The sequence below is a fragment of the Tetrao urogallus genome (assembly GCF_951394365.1).
Source record: "Tetrao urogallus genome assembly, chromosome: 25".
NCBI lineage: Eukaryota > Metazoa > Chordata > Aves > Galliformes > Phasianidae > Tetrao > Tetrao urogallus.
The window spans coordinates 1042601-1062621 of NC_136838.1; the positions used below are offsets into that span (position 1 = coordinate 1042601).

General features: G+C 48.9%; 2 protein-coding genes across 2 annotated transcripts; one reads left to right on the plus strand and one right to left on the minus strand.

Annotated features, from left to right (window-relative positions):
• Window positions 1-740: 740 nt before the first annotated feature.
• LOC306955615 (ceramide synthase 4-like) lies at window positions 741-10524 on the plus strand (the record flags this gene model as incomplete). The annotated part of the gene is made up of 10 exons (XM_079546936.1): window positions 741-907; window positions 2023-2140; window positions 2915-3033; window positions 4629-4686; window positions 5165-5215; window positions 5915-6007; window positions 7176-7304; window positions 7565-7671; window positions 8175-8319; window positions 10450-10524. 10 exons carry the CDS (start codon window positions 741-743, stop codon window positions 10522-10524), a joined length of 1062 nt encoding a protein of 353 aa, XP_079403062.1.
• Window positions 10525-12913: 2389 nt separating this feature from the next.
• LOC306955428 (kelch-like protein 23) lies at window positions 12914-19022 on the minus strand (the record flags this gene model as incomplete). Its single annotated transcript, XM_079546724.1, has 3 exons — window positions 12914-13220; window positions 16915-17326; window positions 18101-19022. The coding sequence occupies 3 exons, from the start codon at window positions 19020-19022 to the stop codon at window positions 12914-12916; spliced, it is 1641 nt and encodes a 546-aa protein (XP_079402850.1).
• Between the last annotated feature and the right edge of the window lie 999 nt (window positions 19023-20021).

Here is a 20021-nt window from a genome sequence, read left to right on the forward strand (position 1 = left end):
ACCATGGTGGTGTCAGAAACTGAAGGAAGTCCCAGGTGGAAATGTGAGGAGCTGCTGACATCTGGCCTGAGCAGATTGGCACAACGTACCATGAGTTACTGGAAACGTGTGTGAAAATTACGTTGTGGGAAAGAGCTCCCATGTGTTGTGTGTGAGGAAATCGTGTCTTTCTCTGCCAGAGTTCTCCCAAAGAGTCAACAAGTTTATGCAGAGGAGAGAACCTGCTGGTAGTGCTTTGCAAAGGTGTTCAGAAAGACTCCTAGGCAGAGGTCCGAAAAAACACCTGAGGTTCTGTGAGAAACCAATAGATTTTTCACAGCTATGACTTGTTAGAGATGCCCAATGAATGGGTGGTGGTCTAACAAGCAATGGCTTTGCAGCTTGGGAAGAGAAAGGCTGGTAGAAAATGGGAGCAAGAGATGTCCCTTCTGACACTGTCACCAGGAAGGGACTTGTAATCCGTGTGATGGAGTACAACTGAAGATATCCACCTCCTTAACACCCACAGAATTATTTTCTTGTACCAAAACATCTCACCCCACCTCCAAGCTCACAGGCAGGTCAGGACAAGTGGTGTTGGAAGTCATACTCGTGGGATCGAGTGTGTGGCGCGGAGTGTGAGCAACGAGCTGCTGGGCTGGGTGTCCCAGAGCGCCGGCAGTCCTGATTCAAGAGCGAGTTTTACATCTCCCTGCTGAGTCCCAGAGCCTCTGCTGTCTTTGTCCACCACCTTGACCAGGATGGGACTGTTGGAGGAGCTCTGGCACCACCAGCACTGGCTGCCACCCGGAGCCACCTGGGAAGACATGAAGGAGTCTGCGGACACACACTACCCAAAGCCTCAGGACCTTTGGCTCTGCATCCCCGGTGCTCTGCTCCTGATCGTTGTCCGATGCGGATTTGAAAGGTGGGTGCCACAAATCCAGCTTCTTCTGTGCTTGTTGTCAACAGTGTCTGTGCAGGGTTGCTCTGGACTTACCTTTACCCATCTCCTAACCACGATAAAGCTGGCAGGGGTTTGCTCCCAGAAATACTGAATCTCTCTGCATTTTGTGGCATTAAGCATTTGTGTGGCAGCAATGACAAGTCCATCACTCAGCTGCACCTCAGCCATGTGTGGAGAGTACCTCTGGAGAGAGGGGACCGGGCTCTGCAGAGAGACCAGCTGGGAGCGTGCAACACAGAACAAGGCATTTGCTGGGTACAGCAGGGCTGGAAGCCACTGCAGAGCCAGGGGTCAGCCTGGTCTTAGAGGATACTCCCAAGGACGCTATGCAAGTCCCCACTCTCAGCACAGAGGAAGAGGGAGAGGACAGCTGTGGCTCCCACAGCCTGCTGTGGGACCGTCCTGTTCAAACCACTCCTTCCTCCTCCACAGCTCTGCCCTCCCCTGTCCTTCTGGCACCAGAGCTCCCCAGTTCATGCAGGGTTGAGGTACTGCAGTGCCTCAGCGATGGGCATTCCACCTTGACGGAGGGAAATGGTCCTTCCAAGCAGAGCCTGTGAGCTGACAGCCATCTCCGGGCTTTTGGGTGGGAACGATGCAGATCCGTGTGGCTGAGTTTAGGATATGGATTCAGACTGGGCTTTGGGCACCTGTTCCAAAATGAGGGACTGACACTGAGGGGAAATCATGGAATTATCAGTGAGAGTGGGGCAGATTGTTGGGCAGACATGCAGCCATCCAGCCAGGCAGAGCAGGGCCTCAGTACCTGTGGAGTGCGAAGGCTGTGCTCAGCAAACCTGCCCTCAGCTGGAACGTGAGCCTTCTCTGATGGCCCTTCAATCCAGCCTATCCAGATCCCTCTGCAGAGCCACCCTGCCCTCGGGCAGATCAACACTCCCACCTGACTTGATGTCACCCACACACCTCCTGAGGGTGCACTCAACTTCCTCATCAAGATGGCTGATAAAAATATCAGAAGAAAGTGGCCTCGATACAAATATTCCTTATTGTTGTCGCCACTTTGATGGCAGAGGGCATCACATCCTCTCCGCTCTGAATTCTCTTTCCTCTTGTAGAACCATAGCTCTGCCCCTGGGCAGGAGGCTGGGAGTGAGAGACAAGCAGAGGCCCAAAGCTCAGCCCAGTGCCACGCTGGAAGGCTTCTACAGGCTGCTGGGCAGGACCCCAAAGGAGGTGAGTGCCCCTGTGCTGAGAGCCCAGGCAACCAACACCTCCTTCCCCCATTGCCAACCACCATTCTGGGGAAGAAGCAGATATTTCACCACCAATGCATTCAGCAGCCACAGCCCCAGCACCACCCGTCTGGTGTGTGTCAGATCGAGCAGATAGCTGGGAGCAGTCTGCTTTCCCAGCAAAGCAGCCATCCCCCATGGTGGGCAGATCCTGTGGATAAGGCTTCTTATCTTTAGCAGAGTCCTTCGGATCATTGCTCACAGTGAAGCACTCCTGAATCTATAAAATAATGATTGACTTAAATTTGTATGAAGCTTTGTCAAATTAATTTTGACTGTTTGTTGCTCAAGCAATTGGATGTTCCCCCTGATGTTACTGAGTGAGCTAGTATGTTTCTTTCACATCACAGACAAAGCTAATTTTCTCTTCCTTTGTAACCCACAGCTGATAATCATCTGTCAAATACATTTCAGAGGTGAAAAAATTGTAGTTAGGCTTTCAGAGCAGGCAATGAGTCCCACTGCTGGAAAAGTTGGACAGAGAGAGCCGGTGCTAAGCTCCAAACCTGGGTTTACATATTTCTGCATGGAGTTTTAGGATGGCCAAAGTGATGCGGGAGGTCAGCAGTGCAAGCACAGCAGATGCAGTTCTTTCCCAAAGAGAGGCGGTCTCTGGGGAAGCACCGACCCCGAGGGGCAGAAGCAGCCCCTGCCCCCACATGGAGACAGAAAGAGTCAGGGAGGCGAGGCGCTGCTTTCCCCATCTGTTCTGCAGGAGGACCTGATTTCAGTGGCCAAGCAAAGCGGCCTGCCAGTCAGAACAGTGCAGAGCTGGTTCCGGCAGCGGCGGGCCCAGGACCGTCCCAGGCTTACGAAGAGGTTCTGTGAGGCGAGGTAGGTGGGCCAGCGTGGGGATGGGAGCCTCCAACAGAGAGCTGCATGGCAGCACACGTTGTACTTTCCACTCTTATATGAAGTTGTGAAGTCTCCTTCTATGGAGATAATCAAGACCAATTGGAGGCTGACCTGTGCAAGCTGTTTAGGGAACTGCTTTAGCAGGGGGTTGGACTCGATGATCTCTTGAGGTCTTTTCCACCCCTGCAATTCTGTGATTCTGCAATCATAGAATCACCAAGGTTGGAAAAGACCTCCAAGATCATCCAGTCCAGCTGTCCACCTACCAGCAATATTTCTCACTGCACTATGTCCTTCAGTACAGCATCTACACGACCCAGGTCCAGTTCTGGGCTCCCCAGTACAAAAAAGACAGGGATCTCTTGGAAAGAGTCCAGCGGAGCGCCACAAAGATGGTGAGGGGCCTGGAGCATCTCTGCTATGAGGAAAGGCTGAGTGAACTGGGTCTGTTCAGCCTTGAGAAAAGAAAACTGAGAGGGGACCTGATCCAGGTCTATAAATATCTAAGGTGTGGGGGGCAGAATGGTGAGGCCGGACTCTTTTAAGTGGTGAGTGGAGACAGGACAAGGGGAAATGGCCAGAAACTGCAGCATAGGAAGTTCCGCACCAATGTGCGAAGGAACTTCTGTACAGTGAGGTGAGGAGCACTGGAACAGGCTGCCCAGGGAGGTGGTGGAGTCTCCTTCTCTGGAGATGTTCAAGACCTGCCTGGATGCCGACCTGTGCGACCTGGTGTAGGGAACCTGCTTTGGCAGGGGGGTTGGACTCGATGATCTCTGGTCCCTGGTCTTGGGGTCCCTTCCAACCCCTACAATTCTGTGTGATTCTGTGACCCTTGAACACCTCCAGGGATGGTGACCCCCCACTCCTTGGGCAGCCCATTCCAGCGCCTGACCACTATTTTGGAGAAGGAATTTTTCCCAACATCCAATCTGAATCTTCCCTGGTGTAACTTCGGACCATTTCCTCTCACCCTTTATTATCCTAAGGCATATTGCAATAATATATGGAATCAGAAAGGACAGAGGAGTGTCCAGATGAAAAGTGGGATCTCAGTTTGAGGCTTTAAACTGTATGTACAAAGAGGCTCCAATCAGGCACAAGATCCTCTGTTCCTCGTTCTCTGAAAACAACGTTTCTCAGTGCTTGAATCCTGTTCCCACATCACAAAAGGAGGCAGGTAGAGGCACCTCGGGAGTGATGCTGATTCCCACTTAGTGCTGGCAGCATACGTCTGGGATTTGGGCACAATAGAGCCCAGGTGAGCTGTGGGTACCCCACTGCCTTACCAGCATATTGCTGCACATGCAAACAGAGCTGAGCTGCTGCAAATCTGTGTCCAAACAGAACCCCTGTGGGCTTCTCGGCTGGTGGGAGAGCACCCGGGAGGGTGGGATCCCACATCCATCTGCCCACACCTATTCCTTCTCCAGCTGCTTCTGCTCTCCAGCCCTTGTGCCTAACTACACCCATTTTGCTGCTTTCCAGTCGGGTGCTGGATGTGATGGCAAAGCCTGGGGAGGCATCCAAGCTCCAGAGGGAGTTATAATTCCCTTTGTTTCTTTCTGTTTTAGCTGGAGATTCACATTCTATTTCACATCATTCTTCTCTGGGGTGGCTCTCATATACGATGTGAGTATGTCAGCTGGGAAACACTGTGTGGTGACACCTTCCAGGTGTTCCTCATTCATGGAAAATAAGTTTGATGCTTCCGGGCTGCTCCAAGGAACCCATAGATGATGTGTGGCCATGACTATGCGTTTGGACCACAGTTTCAGAGTCAAAGAAGGACAAATTCAGGGACATGGCACAGAACCATTCCCAAACCACATCCAGCAGAACAGCCCCCTTCTCCAGATATGGGCCTGGCTATGTGGCTGTGGTGTCACCACACTTTTCTTCATCCTGGCTGCACCCACTGCCCGCTGGGTATCATCACTTTTGGTGAAACATTCACCATTGACAACTGCCATTCACTTTTGCAAAGGTCAGGGCAGATTGGCTCTACCACAAGCACTCAGACACCATCTGCTTACTGAAGTGCTTTTTCATGTTTTTGATGTACACTCTTAGGGATATGGACTCTTACTGCTGCCTTCTCTTTGTGCAGAAGCCATGGGTTTGGGATCACACCGTGTGCTGGCTGAGATATCCACAACAGGTGAGCTGCAAGTCTGTGGGATAACTCGGGTTGGAAGGAAGTTTCTTGTCAGCTGTGAGCAGGAGCAGGTCAGTCAGAGCAGGTCTTTCTCCAGTCTGGTTTTGAAGACCTTAAGGGATGGAAACAGCACAGTGTCCCCAGGCAACCTGTCCTGTTGTTTGTTGGTCATGAGGACCAAGTTTCCCCTTAGGTCCACCTCTTGTGTCTAACCACGCACGCTGCCTCTCACCCTCGCACCATGAACCACAGTGAAAACCTGGCTGTCTTCTTGACCAGCTCTCTGCAGGCGGTGCGTATGGAGGAGCAGCAGGAGGCTGTCCTGCCTCTGCCCTGAGCAGCCACTTCTTCTCTATGAGTTTCTCTGTAATACAAGCCTGGCAGGAAGCAGCTCCACGTGTGGGGCCACAAAAGGGACCAGGCAGTCAGGACAACCCTTGAATTCTTAAAGAGGAATGGGGACTGAAATTTCAGTGGGTGAACCTGGCTCCTCTCAGTTCCTCTGTGATGATCAGGGACTTGTCCTGCCCTCAGCCAGCACTGCAGCAAACAGTTCAGCCACAGGGGATGGGGAAATGTAGATATGACAGCCCTGCCCCAAATGCAGTCTGAATGAATGCGCTTACCTGGGAAGAGCCTTGTCCTTTCCTGTCCCCCAGAGCTAAGCAAGGGTTGTCATGCTGCCTTTTGCTTGTGTCACAGCCTCTCCTACCCACGCTGGGCTGGTTCTACCTGCTGGAGCTCTCCTTCTACTGCTCACTGGTCATCACCCTGCCCTTTGATGTGAAGAGGAAGGTAAGTGGCAGCAGCACAACTACAAACCACTGCATTGGCACCACTCAGCCTCCTGGGAATGCCCAGAAAATCCGCAGCCCTGGAGGCAGCATCTGAGTGAGGGCACACTCAGTTCTGCAGCCCTCCTCCCTCCCCTGAGCCTCACTCTACAGCAGCTTTGCCTTTCTGCCCACAAGGCCAGGGGAGTGCTGTGGCTGACACAAAGACTGTGTGCCCAGCCAAGTGGCAACCACTGGGTGGGCACAGTGCTGTGGCCCTTCCCTTCTGGCTCCCAGAACCAGAAGGCTCCATCCTTCTGATGGGACAGACCGGGGTCCTGTTGATGCACGTATTGCTTGCTTGGTGTATCCTGAGCAGTGGGACGTGCTGGCCTTCTGAGACCCACAGACCCAACAGCCACCTTTGCCCTCTCCCCGCGTGCTTTGGTCTGCAGTGTAGGCTGCACAGTTTGCAATTAATTTGACAATTACATTTTCTTGCTCTGCCCCAGAAATGGACTCTACCCAGCTCTAGCAAGCAGGTCAGTGACTTGCAGTGACTTAAAATTGCCAACCATCCCACAGTGTTTGCAGACAGGCTGCTGGCTGCAAAGCTGCAGTGCCTCCCAGAAGTAGCAGGAAGCTGCCATATGGGCCAGAGCTGGAGCTGGGCATCTCATGACCTCCACAGAGCACTGAGGGTTCCTGCTTTTTTACCCCATGCGGGACAGGGCTCTGAGCACTCTGACCGAGCTGTAGGTGGCCCTGTTTACTACAAGAGGTTTAGGCTAGATGACTTCATTGATCCCTCCCAACTCAATTCTATGACTACCTTTGCACATATAGGCTTGTCCTTGCTGCAGGGTTCTCTGTTTCCACACGGGAAGGCATGTTCCCCACCTGCAGCATCTCCATCCGCCTCCATTGGTTCCTCTCCATGGGCAGTGCTGGGGAGTCCAGGCACTGCCTCCACTGTGGTTACTGGGCATGTCGTGCCCCGGGCCAAAGGCAGCTACTGTTATCACACACAGCTCTTCAGTACATGGAAGGGTGAGCCCATGTACAGCATAGGAGGAAAGTAAGGAGCATTAAGGGGTGATGCTTTGTGGAGGTGTTTTCCACATCCAACAAGGCAGCACCATCCACAAACAGCCACTGCCAGGTCAAGACACTCTGTCTTCTCCTTACAGGACTTCAAGGAACAGATCATCCACCACATTGCCACCATCACTCTGATCTTTGTATCCTACTGTGCCAACCTGATACGGCTTGGGGTGATGATCATGCTGGTCCATGACGCCTCTGATTACCTTCTAGAGGTGAGTTCCCCTTGCTCAGAAATGCAGTTCCATGCTCACATCTGTCAGTAGTGCATTGCTACACGTGATCTGTGCGGTGGGAGGACCAGGAAGCATCAGATTTAGTTCTCCTGTGGGAAAGTGAGTGAGTGCAAACTGGGACATCAACCAACTAATCTGATAACCCATCAGCTCATGGAAATCCCTGCAGACCTGCAGGAGAGGGACGGGAGAAGGAGCACGGTGGCACATGGGATATATGGCTCTTTGTCTCTCTACAGCTGGCCAAGGTTCTCCATTACATGAAATGGAAGCAGGTCTGTGAAGCTGTCTTTATAGTTTTCGCTGTGGTGTTCATCAGCTCCCGCCTTGTCATTTTCCCACTAATGTGAGTTATGTTTTAACGAACAGAACATTCCAGGTAAGCTCAAAGATGAATCCAGCTAGAACTGAGGAGGAAAGCTGAGAGTTGTTAGCTATAAATTAACCTTGAGTCGCAAACTGCCCTTCGTCCCCAGGCTGTGGCTGTGTCCCATGCTGGGATGCCAGACACTCAGCTCCAGCTCCAACACAGGGAGAAGCACTGCCTGCTGCTCCTGGAGGGCATTGCAGGTTTCCAACCAGCAGCGTGTCTGAACACTGTGGGATGGTTGGCAATTTTAAGAATCACTGCATGTCTTTTGGGACCTGGGCTGTGCTTGCTAGAGCTGGTAGAGTCCCTTCCTTGGGCAGAGTAAGAAGACACCAAAGTGAAGCATGATTTCCCAGTCTTAGCACAGCTCAACTCTGCCCAGGGGACCCAGGAGACAAACATCTGTCCAGAAAGATTCTTGACCCTTGTAAGCCTGCTGGAGTCTTGTCTCTTCATTTGTTTCTCTCTCTCTCCCACAGCACATACTATTACTATGTGACAAAATTTGAGATGTTCTTCCTAAGCTGCCTGATAAACGCCTTCCTGATAATCCTGCAGTTGTTGCACATTTTCTGGTCCTTTCTAATCCTCCGGATGACCTTTGGTGTCATCCTGTATGGCGCGGTAAGAAAAATCTTTTTCTCTTCCATGACCACGAGATCCAGCATGGTTCTGCACACCTGAAAAGAAAGGGTGGGAGAAAAGGGACTGCCCAGCCAAACAGCCCAAGAGCTTCAGAACTGAAGTCATGTGCTGAGGGTTGTATGGGCACCTTTGATGGTGAAGATGAGGGAAGCAGTTCCCTTCTTGGGTATTTTGTTTGCTGGTGTTATGCTTTCAGCTTACGCTGAGCTGCACCCTCTTTAAATTAGATGAAGAGAAAAAATAGTTTCTCTGAAGGATGAAACACAGCACACTCTCATCTAGTTTGCATATGATGGCAAAATGAGGTGGAGTCAGTGTGTTCAAGGGCACTGCTGCTACCTGCGGCGGCTCAAGGAAGGTGGAGTATTTGGCTGTTGGGAACCCCAAGGAGGTCAACAAAGAAAAATCAGAAATCCTCCACCTGGTGAGGAAGAATCCTCTGCCAGAACACAATAGGGCTCTGGGGCAGAAAAAGACCTCTGTGTTTTGGAGATGGACACAAACCAAGTGTGGGCTCTGGCGGCAAAGAAAGCCAAGACAGTCCTGGGCTACGTGACAAGGAGCATAGCCAGCAAATAGCGTGACGCCTCATCTGCTGTGTCCAGATTTGGGTCATCCAGTGCAATACAGGAAAGTAACAACAATACACAGACATCCTGCAAACTGCCACCAAGACAGTGAGGGGCTGAGGTACACGATCTGTGAGGAGGAGCTGAGGGAAATGGGCTCGGTAGGCTTTAGGAGAAGCTACTAAAAGCCTTCCGGCATCTAGAGGGAAGCTTTTAAGGAGGAGGAGCCAGGTTCTTAGTGATGAACTTCTTAGGGAGAACAAGAAACAATAGACAAAAGCTGAAATGCCCATTTCAATCTACATATGAAGAAAAACTTCTTCATGGTGTGGGCAGTAAAGCAGCAGCAGAAGTTGCTCAGGGAGTGGAGTATGACCTACTGGGATGTACTGCACTGAGTATGGCCAACAGGGCAAGGGAGGTGGTCCTCTCTGCTCTGCCCTGAGGAGGGCACAGAATACTGTGTCCAGTTCTGGGCTCCCCAGTCAAAACAGACAGGGATCTCCTAGGAGTCCATCAGAGGGCACAGAGATGATAAAGGACCAGGAGCATCTCCTGTATGAGGAAAGGCTGAGTAACATGGCTCTGTGCAGCCTAGGGAAAAGAAAACTGAGGGGAGATCTCATAAATGTTTGTAAATGTCTGAAGGGAGGTGGGAGGCAAAGGATGAGGCCAGGCTCTTCTCAGTGGTGCACGGTGACAGGACAAGGAGTAATGGCCTAAAACTTGAACATAGGAAGTTCCATACTACCCATGTGAAATAACTTCTTTATGGTAAGGGTGATGCACCACAGGAACAGGCTGCCCATAGAGGTGGTGGAGTCTCCTATGGAGATATTCAAGACCCATCTGGATGCCTACCTGTGTCACCTATTGTAGGGAACTGCTTTAGCAGGGAGTTGGACCCAATGATCTCTTGAAGTCCCTTCCAACCCCTGCAATGCTGTGGTGCTGAGTGATTCCGTGAGGCAGTGCAGTGCCCTTCTTCCTGAGAAGCTTGATCTGACATCAAAGCTGAGCACACTTTGAGGAAGAGGTTGGACTACGCAATCACCTGATGTCCCTTTTCAATATGACTTACCCTATGACCCTAAATACAGGTACATGCATTTGTGAGTGTATATATCAATATATAAAATCCAAACTAGACTATGTACTCACAAAGCAATGAGAGAGAAGTTCCACCTTCAGCTTACCTATGTGAGGTCTAAGCTCTCTCTTTGTATTTGGCTCAGCTCCTTTAAGGGCCAGCCCACTCTGTGCCATTCATCGCATCCAGCAGTTTCTGTAGTCATTATATTAATAACACTTCTTTATTAATGCACCAAAAAGTGCATTCAGATGTTACAGAAACACTTGACTGTTTCAGCCTTCCAAATACAGGGACAATTACCACACTGGTATTGAGGACCTGCGCTCACCTATTACTTTTATTACACCTCTCAGGTTACTTCATCAGTGCTCTGAAGGAAAGCAAGACTATCTGATGTAGCACGGCAGAGGTTCTGCAGCTCATTTAAATCATCTTTCTTTCCTACAGAAAAAAAAAGATGCAAGAAGTGACACTGAGGAAAGCGATGGGAGCGAAGCAGAGCATGTGACCAAGAACGAGTAGCGCGAGTTCGTTATCAAACACTGAGAGCCAGAGAGTCTTAAAAGTACAGAGGCCGAATAGGACCCAGGGGAAGAGGCCAGACTGACTCATAGACCCCTCTACAGTGGTACAACACAAAGCACCGTCTGACATCTACATTGGCTGCTCCGAAAGTAATGCTTCCTATTTACTTCCACGGAAACTATAACAGATACAAAGAGCACAGTAACGCTATTTGATAGAGCAAATTGTCAGCTACAAAATGCTATTTCTTAACACAGTCTCCACCATTAGCTGTGCATTTTCATCAGTGATGAACGGGAGCTGCGTGCTGCACTCAGATCTGCACCATCGGAGGTGACTCACTGACCCACTGCTGAAATGCACCACACTGCACCGGCTGGTCTCCATAACTGTTCAGTAAGCATCAATGGATGTCAGTGGGTGCCATTTGTTTTGCATGGAGGAATTCAATGACGTCCCTTTGCTTCATCCGTGCTCCCATGTCAGACCCATCCTGTCAGAGCTCCCCTCTGCTGCCATCTGTTACACAGCAGCAAAATGTAATGGCATATTGGTGGGAAGGTTCAGCCCCTACTGCCGTCCCTCTGACGTCTGCTTCTGACGTGGGCTGACACCATAAAGCAGGAGGCATTACTTTTGGAGCAGACCTCTTAGATTTCATCATGTCGTTTCCAGGCAATAAGTAACTTTAGGAGATGTTTTCTTCACTTCTTCGGTTGGGAGCATTGCTTTACTACTATTCTGTGGTCACTTATCTGGGAACAATGATCTGTCAGCCAAACTTACTGGAAACTGTCGAACATTTAACCAACTTGTAATTTTGGAAGACACCAACAGCTGTTGCTTGCCACCTGATGAGAACAGTTGCATGGGAACAGCTCCTGCTTTAACCCCCAAATAAGTTTTCAGTTTTGTAGTCTGAATTGGCCGGGCTTTGGGGCAAGGATGGACTGTTCCCATAGCCAAGGCCCAGCCAGCTGCTGGTTGCTGCGTATGCTGTGGGAATGGTGTGAAACAGATCATGTCTAAAAGGTTTTGCTTAACTGAATATGTACCTTGGGATAATGCTCCTGAGTGGAAAGCAACTGGAACTCTTCTAAATGCATGCTTTTCTGCCAGAGATTATAAGTTAGTCTGAATGGGAACATTCCATAGGAGTGTATTTAATTCTGCTGGAATATTATACAGGTTTTCTCCATTTTGGATAACCATTCACATTGTAGCGAATTTGTGAAAGAACGTAAGACTTGAAGTCTATATAGGAATGAATTGCACCTGAACCAAAGAGTGGTTTACCTTGATTTCTACTGATGCATTGTTTTTTTGAGACTCAGCAATCTCAGTTCATATATCAATCAGAAAGTCTGGTCAGAGACCTGCCACAGATCTGACATCACCAATAACACGAAGGCTTGGATGCTTCAGAGGGCAGATAAATCTATTCATATTTAGTCTACAGAGAATAATCAGAAACTTACAAATGCTGTCTTTAAGGCTGTTTTCTATCTAGGCTTTGAATAGGCTTACATGGCATCTGACATATTTTACATGTTAGGGAAAATGAAAGAGCATTTCAACATTGCTGCGCCACACTGAAGAAAGGAGCCTTTAATGAAAGGTACTTGCTTGTCCCTGCTGCCTGCACCCCAATTCAGCCACTGGGATGGAAAGGGCATTTTTATGCTGGGGCTGCAGAGCAATGAACCCAAAGGGGACTAAGGAGAGGGAAGTGGGATTCTGAGTGCCCCATTGGTGAGTGGTTATCATCACATTCCCAAACACACAAACCCAGAGTAGCCTCCCTCTTTCTGTGGGGCTCTCTAGGCTCGAATAAAGGTAATTTTAACCATTTGACAGAACATGGGAAGATTATTTGAAGCTAAAATGATACTTTCTGATGATACGTCTTATGGCTTGGCTGCAGTTGTATTTTTGCTTTGCTTTTGTGTTTTTGCTTTGCTTTTAAATTTGTCCTGCAGTAATATGAGCCCAGAGGTACTGCTGAAGATTCGCTTGACACGCATTTATTGCTTTACATCTACAATTTTTAATTTTATATCTGATGCAATGACTTTCCTGTCTCTCCCAGCTGTACACAGGGAAGCAGAGGAGTTGGAGCACAGAGCAGCCCTTTGTGTAGCTTGAGGAGTTTATGTGCCTTTAAGACTGACTGCTATTTCCAACTCACGTGCAATTGCAAAGCTTTCAGTTTTTCTTAACTATCAATCACCAGGTAGAAAAAAAAGAGACACAGCCAGGAAGGAAAGAGATCTCTTTTCAAAATTTAAGGCATTTCACAAACCAAATTTGATACAACCCAGTTCCCATTGGCTCTAAGGCACATGAATTTTCCTTCGTGGTTATCCCAGGTCTGACATCACTTGACCTACATATCAAACCTTCGCACAGAGACACAACCATGAATAGGAAGGGGGCACGGGAGCTTGTTGTCTATGACCTGGCACATATCAACATAGGGATCAAAGAGGACGACAATGGGGAGGGCACTGTTACCCTTTCTTTGCCCAAGCAGATAAATTTGTCCATTCACAGTGCAGCATCCCATGAAGAATTTCTGGGTCAAGCATTCTTCGTCCACGTGGGTCCACTCATCTGTTTCCACATCAAATCGAAAAGCTTCCCCTCCTATGGTGTACAGAGCACCATTCAGTGATGTGATGCAGAGATCGTACCTGAGAGAGGAGAAATCCTTGATGAGAATCAACAGAAAGATCTGTCCCCTGAAATATTCATTGCCACTTAACTCCTTATATCAAAACCCCCATTTGAACTGAGCAGCACAGAAGTGGACCTCTGCATTTCTGCAGTGCAACCTCTTGGCACCAGTGCTAGTCAGAACAGCTGTGGCTTTGTGCAGCCACGGTTTGAAACCACCCAGTGCCATGGGTCCCTCACACCCCAAGGTCTGTGCCAGGGACGCACACCCTCCTTGGAAACACCAACATAATATCCAGCCCAACTTCCAAAACCATAGCTATAGCCATTGCCCCTTCCTATGCCATTTTAGCTTATGAACAAGACCACGGTCACCATCTGTGTAACTGTCCTTGCTGTAGCTATGGCCTCTTCACCCACAAAAATCAGCCCAGCTCCTTTGGTGGGTTCTCTCAGGACTTGTACTCCACATCCTGACCATCTCACAACCCACTACAGTCTCCTCTCCAGTTTCTTTGTATTTCTCTTGAATTGGAAATCCCAAACTAGACCCCGTACCATTAGTGCAAAGGGCAACAATCACTCACTGTAACATCTTGCAATACTACTCCAAATGCAACTCTGGATGTACTTTGCCCATCTGTGATGAGAGCAATGGTTGGATTGCACCAAAGCTGGCGTTCACTGTAAGCCCCCATTTTTTGCAGTGGGTCCTACAGGGACAGCTCAGCGCCAGCCCGCACTGATGCACAGCATGATTCCTTCCAGGTGCAGAAGGAACCATTTCTCAGTAATTAAATCTCAGGAGGTTCAAAAATCTCAGTTTCTTCATTCTTTATTTTGTTGTATATCCCAGATAACTGAATAACTGGGAACTGATATATTAGAAGCCTAGAGTATTTTCAGTCCTATCTAGACTGTCATTATTTTAATCTTCATTTTTCCAGAGCAGCCCTGTGACTGAGTGCACGTGTCCATGTGAGCACATTTATGCTTTTCCAGTCTGGGGCACAGCTCCCTTGATCCATTTGAATTCATTTCAAGGGAAAGACAATCTATTTAAGTCACCTAGGAGCAGACTACTTTATTTGGAACAGAAACTACAGGCAGCAGCAAGAGGTTCTGATCTCATAATGGTAAAGCAGAGTATGCGAGTCCTGCTGGGCTCCAGTTCTTCAGCAGTGCCAGTATCCACAAGGAGCCCAGCCTGCTGACAAGGTGTCTTGGAGACCTGAGATAACAGTGTGGATATGGAACTATTTCCTGCCAGTTACAACAAAGTTCATCCGGAATGGCTACAGATAAAGCCACCTCTCAAAGTCAATCTCATGAAAGTTGTAGAGAATTTCCCCCTTGTAACAACTCAGAACATGGAAAAGGACTTCTTTATTCGTGCTTCTCCAAACATTGAGCTGTGATTCATGTATAATTTAACGAAATTTTGTTCATTAATGAACTGTCTTTAGTTTTCTCTATTAAAAAAAAAAGTCATCATAGATAGACACTTAACAGAGTACACAGAAATGTAAATTCAATAGCTAGAAGAAGGAGTCAGGGAATGTCTACCTGGCAATATGCTCCCTCTGAAGAAAAGCACATCAGCCCTGAAACTGAGGAATGGGCTGCAGTAAATCCTCTCTCACTGAGACTCTACCATTTGGAGTTGGATGTCAGCCTAAACTCTGCTTAGCTCCAAACTTTTGGGAAATTGACAGGAGACTTTGTTTCACACTGCTTTAAGTATAACTGGGAGTCAGAGTAACTGGAAACCCAATCAAAGAAGGTAAACAAGGAGGCAGTCATCACTTGGAGAGTCACCAGGCATCGGTCAACTTGTGGGAGATGAGAAGTGATTGCCTTTGCATCACTTATTTTCTTTTTTCTTCCTCTTTCTTTCAATTATTCTACTGCCTTTATCTCAACCCACAAGCATTCCTGCTTTCGCTCCTCCTGTTCTCTCACATTCCACTGGCAAGGAGTGAGCAAGTGGCTGGTGAGTGTTAGATGCTGCTTGGTATCAACCAACTCCAACAAGATAAAAAATGCAGCACCTATTAAAACTCCACAGTAAAACTAGTGACCCAACTGGTGGATGAGGGAAAGGCTGTTGATGTGGTCTACCTAGACTTCAGCAAAGCCTTTGGCACTGTCTCCCACAGCATTCTCCTGCAGAAGCTGGCAGCCCGAGGCTTGGATGGCTGCACTCTTGGCTGGGTGAAGAGCTGGCTGGAGGGCCGGGTACAGAGAGTGGTGGTGAATGGAGTCAAATCCAGCTGGCGACCGGTTGTGAGTGTTGTTCCCCAGGGGTCGGTGCTGGGGCCTGTCCTCTTCAATATCTTTATTGATGACCTCGATGAGGGCATCGAGTGCACCCTCAGTAAATTCGCAGATGACACCAAATTGGCTGGAAGTGTGGATCTGCCTGGGGGTAGCGAGGCCCTACAGAGGGATCTGGACAGGCTGGAGAGCTGGGCTGAAGCCAATGGGATGAGTTTCAACAAGGCCAAATGCCGGGTCCTGCACTTCGGCCACAACAACCCCAGGCGACGCTGCAGGCTTGGGGCGGTGTGGCTGGAGGACTGCGTAGAGGAAACGGACCTAGGGGCATGGGTGGATGCTGGGCTGAACAGGAGCCAGCAGTGTGCCCAGGTGGCCAAGAAGGCCAATGGCATCCTGGCTTGCATCAGAAACAGTGCTGCAAGCAGGAGCAGAGAGGTGATTGTTCCCCTATATTCAGCACTGGTGAGGCCGCACCTCGAGTACTGTGTCCAGTTTTGGGCCCCTCACTGCAAGAAAGGTATTGAGGCCCTGAAACGCGTTCAGAGGAGGGCAACAAAGCTGGTGAGGGGTCTGGAACACAGGCCATATGAGGAGAGGCTGAAGGAGCTGGGAATGTTCAGCCTGGAGAAGAGGAGCTCAGGGGAGACCTCATTGCTCTCTATAACTTCCTGAAGGGAGGTTGTAGTGAGCTGGGGGTCGGCCTCTTCTCTCGTGTCATCAGTGATAGGAGCAGAGGGAATGGCTTCAAGCTACGGCAGGGGAGATTCAGGCTGGACATCAGGAAGTATTACTTTTCAGAAAGGGTGGTCAGGCACTGGAATGGATGCCCAGGGAGGTGGTGGAGTCACCGAGCCTGGGGGTGTTCAAGGAAAGGCTGGATGTTGTGTTGAGGGACATGGTTTAGTGGGAGCTATTGGGAACAGGTGAACGGTTGGACTGGATGAGCTTTTAGGTCTTTTCCAACCTTGGTGATTCTATGATTCTATCTTTGTGTGTTCAATGCAAAAATACCACTAAGGCTGAGATGGGCAAAAAAAAGAGCAAATCAGCTCCATGAACACCATAATCAGAATGAGGAGAACACACTCCAGGTTAGTCCCCTACAGCCAGTGGAGAGGAACACTCCAGAGGTGCAGCTGGTTCTCCTAAGAGGATCTACAGCCCATGGAGAAGCCTACATTAGAGCTGGGTTATCCTGTAAGACTGCAGCCCATGGGAAGCACCTATACTGGAGCAAGTAAAAAAGTGTGAGAAAGAAGGAGGAGCAAAGAGGAATTGTTATGGACTGACCATAATGTCCTCCATCTTCCCCATCCCTGCTCAGGAAGGAAAATGAGAAAACAGCTGGGTGGGAGTTTGCCCCTTCACCAAGGTTAACCCCTGCAGCAGAGCCTTTCTCTTCTTCTCAGGTCCAACAGGATTATTTCTTACCTTGGAAGTGGAGAAAATGAGATGACATCCCAGCTGTCTGTCTCTGTGTTCAACCTTTGCACCCCATCATAGACATGTCCGTTTTCATCCAGGCCACAGACCACGTAGATCCTGCTTCCCACACTGACCGCATCTCCCCGCTCCACAGGCTGAACCATAGGACTCATGCTTTCCCACTCGGAGTCCACCAACGCCATGCGCTCCACTTCTGCAATGATCCCTTCATCCGTGTTCCCTCCGAGCACATACAGGTAGAGCCCTACTCCTACAGCACAATGGCTGTTGCGAGACTTCTTCATGGCTGGGCCTTCCAGCCAGCTGTTGCTCAGACAGTTGTAGATCAGCACCCAATCCACACTGTACCACACAAACTCATCTCGGAAATATCCTCCTGTCACGAAAAGGAAGCTTCCTGGAAAGACAGCAAGGAAAAGTATCAGTTACACAAGGGCTGAAAGTTGTTCTTTTCTTTCTACGCTGTACCAACAGGCTGCAAGATCAGCTGAGGAAATTACTGCTCTTTTATTAGCTGGCAATTTTTGATACGTGAGCCAGCGGGATGCAGGCACTCCTTCCGAGTCTCCCTGGCGGAGAAGCATAGAAGCAGTGGTTGGAAACAGCCTCTGGGGATCACTCCTGCAGGGTTCTAATTGACATGGGACTCGCAACACCAGGTAAGCGGGCCCATGGTTTTGAGCTGCCTTCGAAGTCTCCAAGGATGACCACATGTACATTTTTCTTAAAAGCAACTATAAATCACCATCTGGCAAAACAACCATGAGAAGAAGGCCCAAAGCCAAAAAGATGTGCTGCTTAAAGGCATTCGTTTCACTTCAGATAAAGCTGACGTGAAGAGTCTGATACCTTCACTGCTTTGCAACGTGAAAAGCATTCAGCCTTGCCTAGCATTCTCCCAGCATTATACAGAACAAAACCATTCTTTGAACCATTTCTGACCATTTCTGAGTACACGTGAGGTTTATTTTATTATTATTATAGAAATTATATTATTATAATTATAGAATATAATAATAGAAAACAAACTTCATGTGTACTCAGAAATGGTATGCTGTGTCTCATAGGAGAGGCTGCTGAATTTGCTGCATTTGGGCCCCTAAGCCTCAGTGCGTTGCACTCGCTCAGTCCCAGCTGCTAGCACCACTTGAGTTCCAGCTCTATGAGTTACCTACTGCTGCCACTGCATACTGGGTGAGGTTTCTGCGCTGCAAGGGAGAGCAAGCCTGCCAGGTCCCAGTTTTAGGTTGAAATAGAAATAATTCTTGCTGTTCCTTGTCACGCTTTCCTCCCAGGACGTACAGGGTGTCGTAGCTCCGACTGGTGGAAGGACGCAGCGTCACGTCTCGCCAGCTGGGTGGAGGACAGCTGTCCAACCTCCTGATCAGCCTGGAGAAGGAATCTGCCTGCCCAGGGCGTTTGCTGCGCTTCACCAAGATGTCAAGGAAGGACAAACTCAGAAAACCGACCCTGACTTCAGCCACCAAATCCAGAAAGTCTTTCTCCCTTGTTTCTGGGTCGTCCGTTATCCACATCATGATGCTGTCGAACACCACATCTTCTCGAGGAACAAAGAGGTCATCGCTTTTGAGGAACTGCATCAACGTTTCTTTGGGTAGTGCCTTAAATTCCTCCTGAGACATTACGTCCCCCCAGTGGGTGAGAGCCACGTTCATGGCAGATGCATGCAGCTCTATAAAGGCAAAACGCTGTGCGTAGGCCATCAGGCCCAGGCAGTTGGAAACGTGCAGCTCTCTCTCCAGAAATTTCTCACACAACAGTTTCACCCTATCAAACTGAAAAAAATCAGCTGTCTCCAGCAAGCTGGTCACATTTTCTTGACCTATGAGCACTTGGGCTGTGCGAGTGAACTCAAGAAGTGCCTGGAAAGGCGCTGCATCAATCCCTCTGATCACTATGTGGTGCTCAGAGCTCTCCCTCGTGCCCCCAAAAAACATCGCTTCAAAGTAACGGCTGTGTAATGAAAGTGCCCTACGGCTGACCTGAAAAAGTCTCTCTCCGACCTCAAGAACTGTGTCTGCAACCACTTCTGCCTGAGAATCCAGCTCTTTTGGTTCCTGTGCAGACCCCATGGCGGCTGATGGCCGGGTGGTTAATTTTAACTCAGTCCTTACACAGCCTTCACTCATGCGAGGGCGCTGGAAATACTATCTGCCCGGCTGGGATAAATGAAGATAAGCCAATCTTGTCCTAAAAATAGAAGGTGCTTTCTGTGCTCCTGCTTTGGTCTTCTGCCTTTCCTGCTGCTTTTAAGCAACGGCAGGAGAGCCGCATAACCCCAAATCGGCAGATTTAACTGGAATCCACCCTTGCCAGGCAACGTTGAAGTGAATTAGAGGAGCTGTTCTCCAAGTAGGAGAAGAGAGATGAACAACCAAAACATTTCTGAGCATTAACATCATTTCAGGAAATTGTAGATTAATATTAACCCCATTGAGAAAAACACACACAGTATCTTTCTTCCTGCAAACCAAACACTCAGGAAAGGTTGACACTTTCAGGAAAACGTTCCTGAGTTTAGATCCTTTGCCAGTCTAACATCAAATCCCAGGCTGCACGCAGTGTTTAGCTTTAAACTTGAACAGAACATAGGGGGAAGGAAATAACCCCCGTCCAAACCCAGAAAGCAGCCACGCATCCAGCCACTCTCAGTGCACTTAGTAGCTGTACTACAAACAGATCACTGACCTCACACAGCGGATTTTCCAAAGCACTCAGATCAATCTGATAAGTTTTTGCATATCTGATAAAGCTTTGCATAGCTTGAAGTAGGGACTCTAATCCTAAGGAGCCTATCCTAAGAGGTCTCAGCCCCACTTCCCAGCAGCTTCCAGCAAACAGGACGGTGCTATGTGAATCAATTGCACTTATTTTCTCTGCAGGCTCCTTATTGTATTTCTGGAAAAGTCACTTCTGTCACATCCGTTTTATGCAGTCGTATTTAGGAATGAATTCAATACGAGCACACATACACCTAAAATTGATTTCTTGGTTTCTACATTCTTAATTTTATGTACTTTGCTCTGAAATTATTATCCAAATGTCTGCAGAGAAGGAGTCGTGCATCTTGT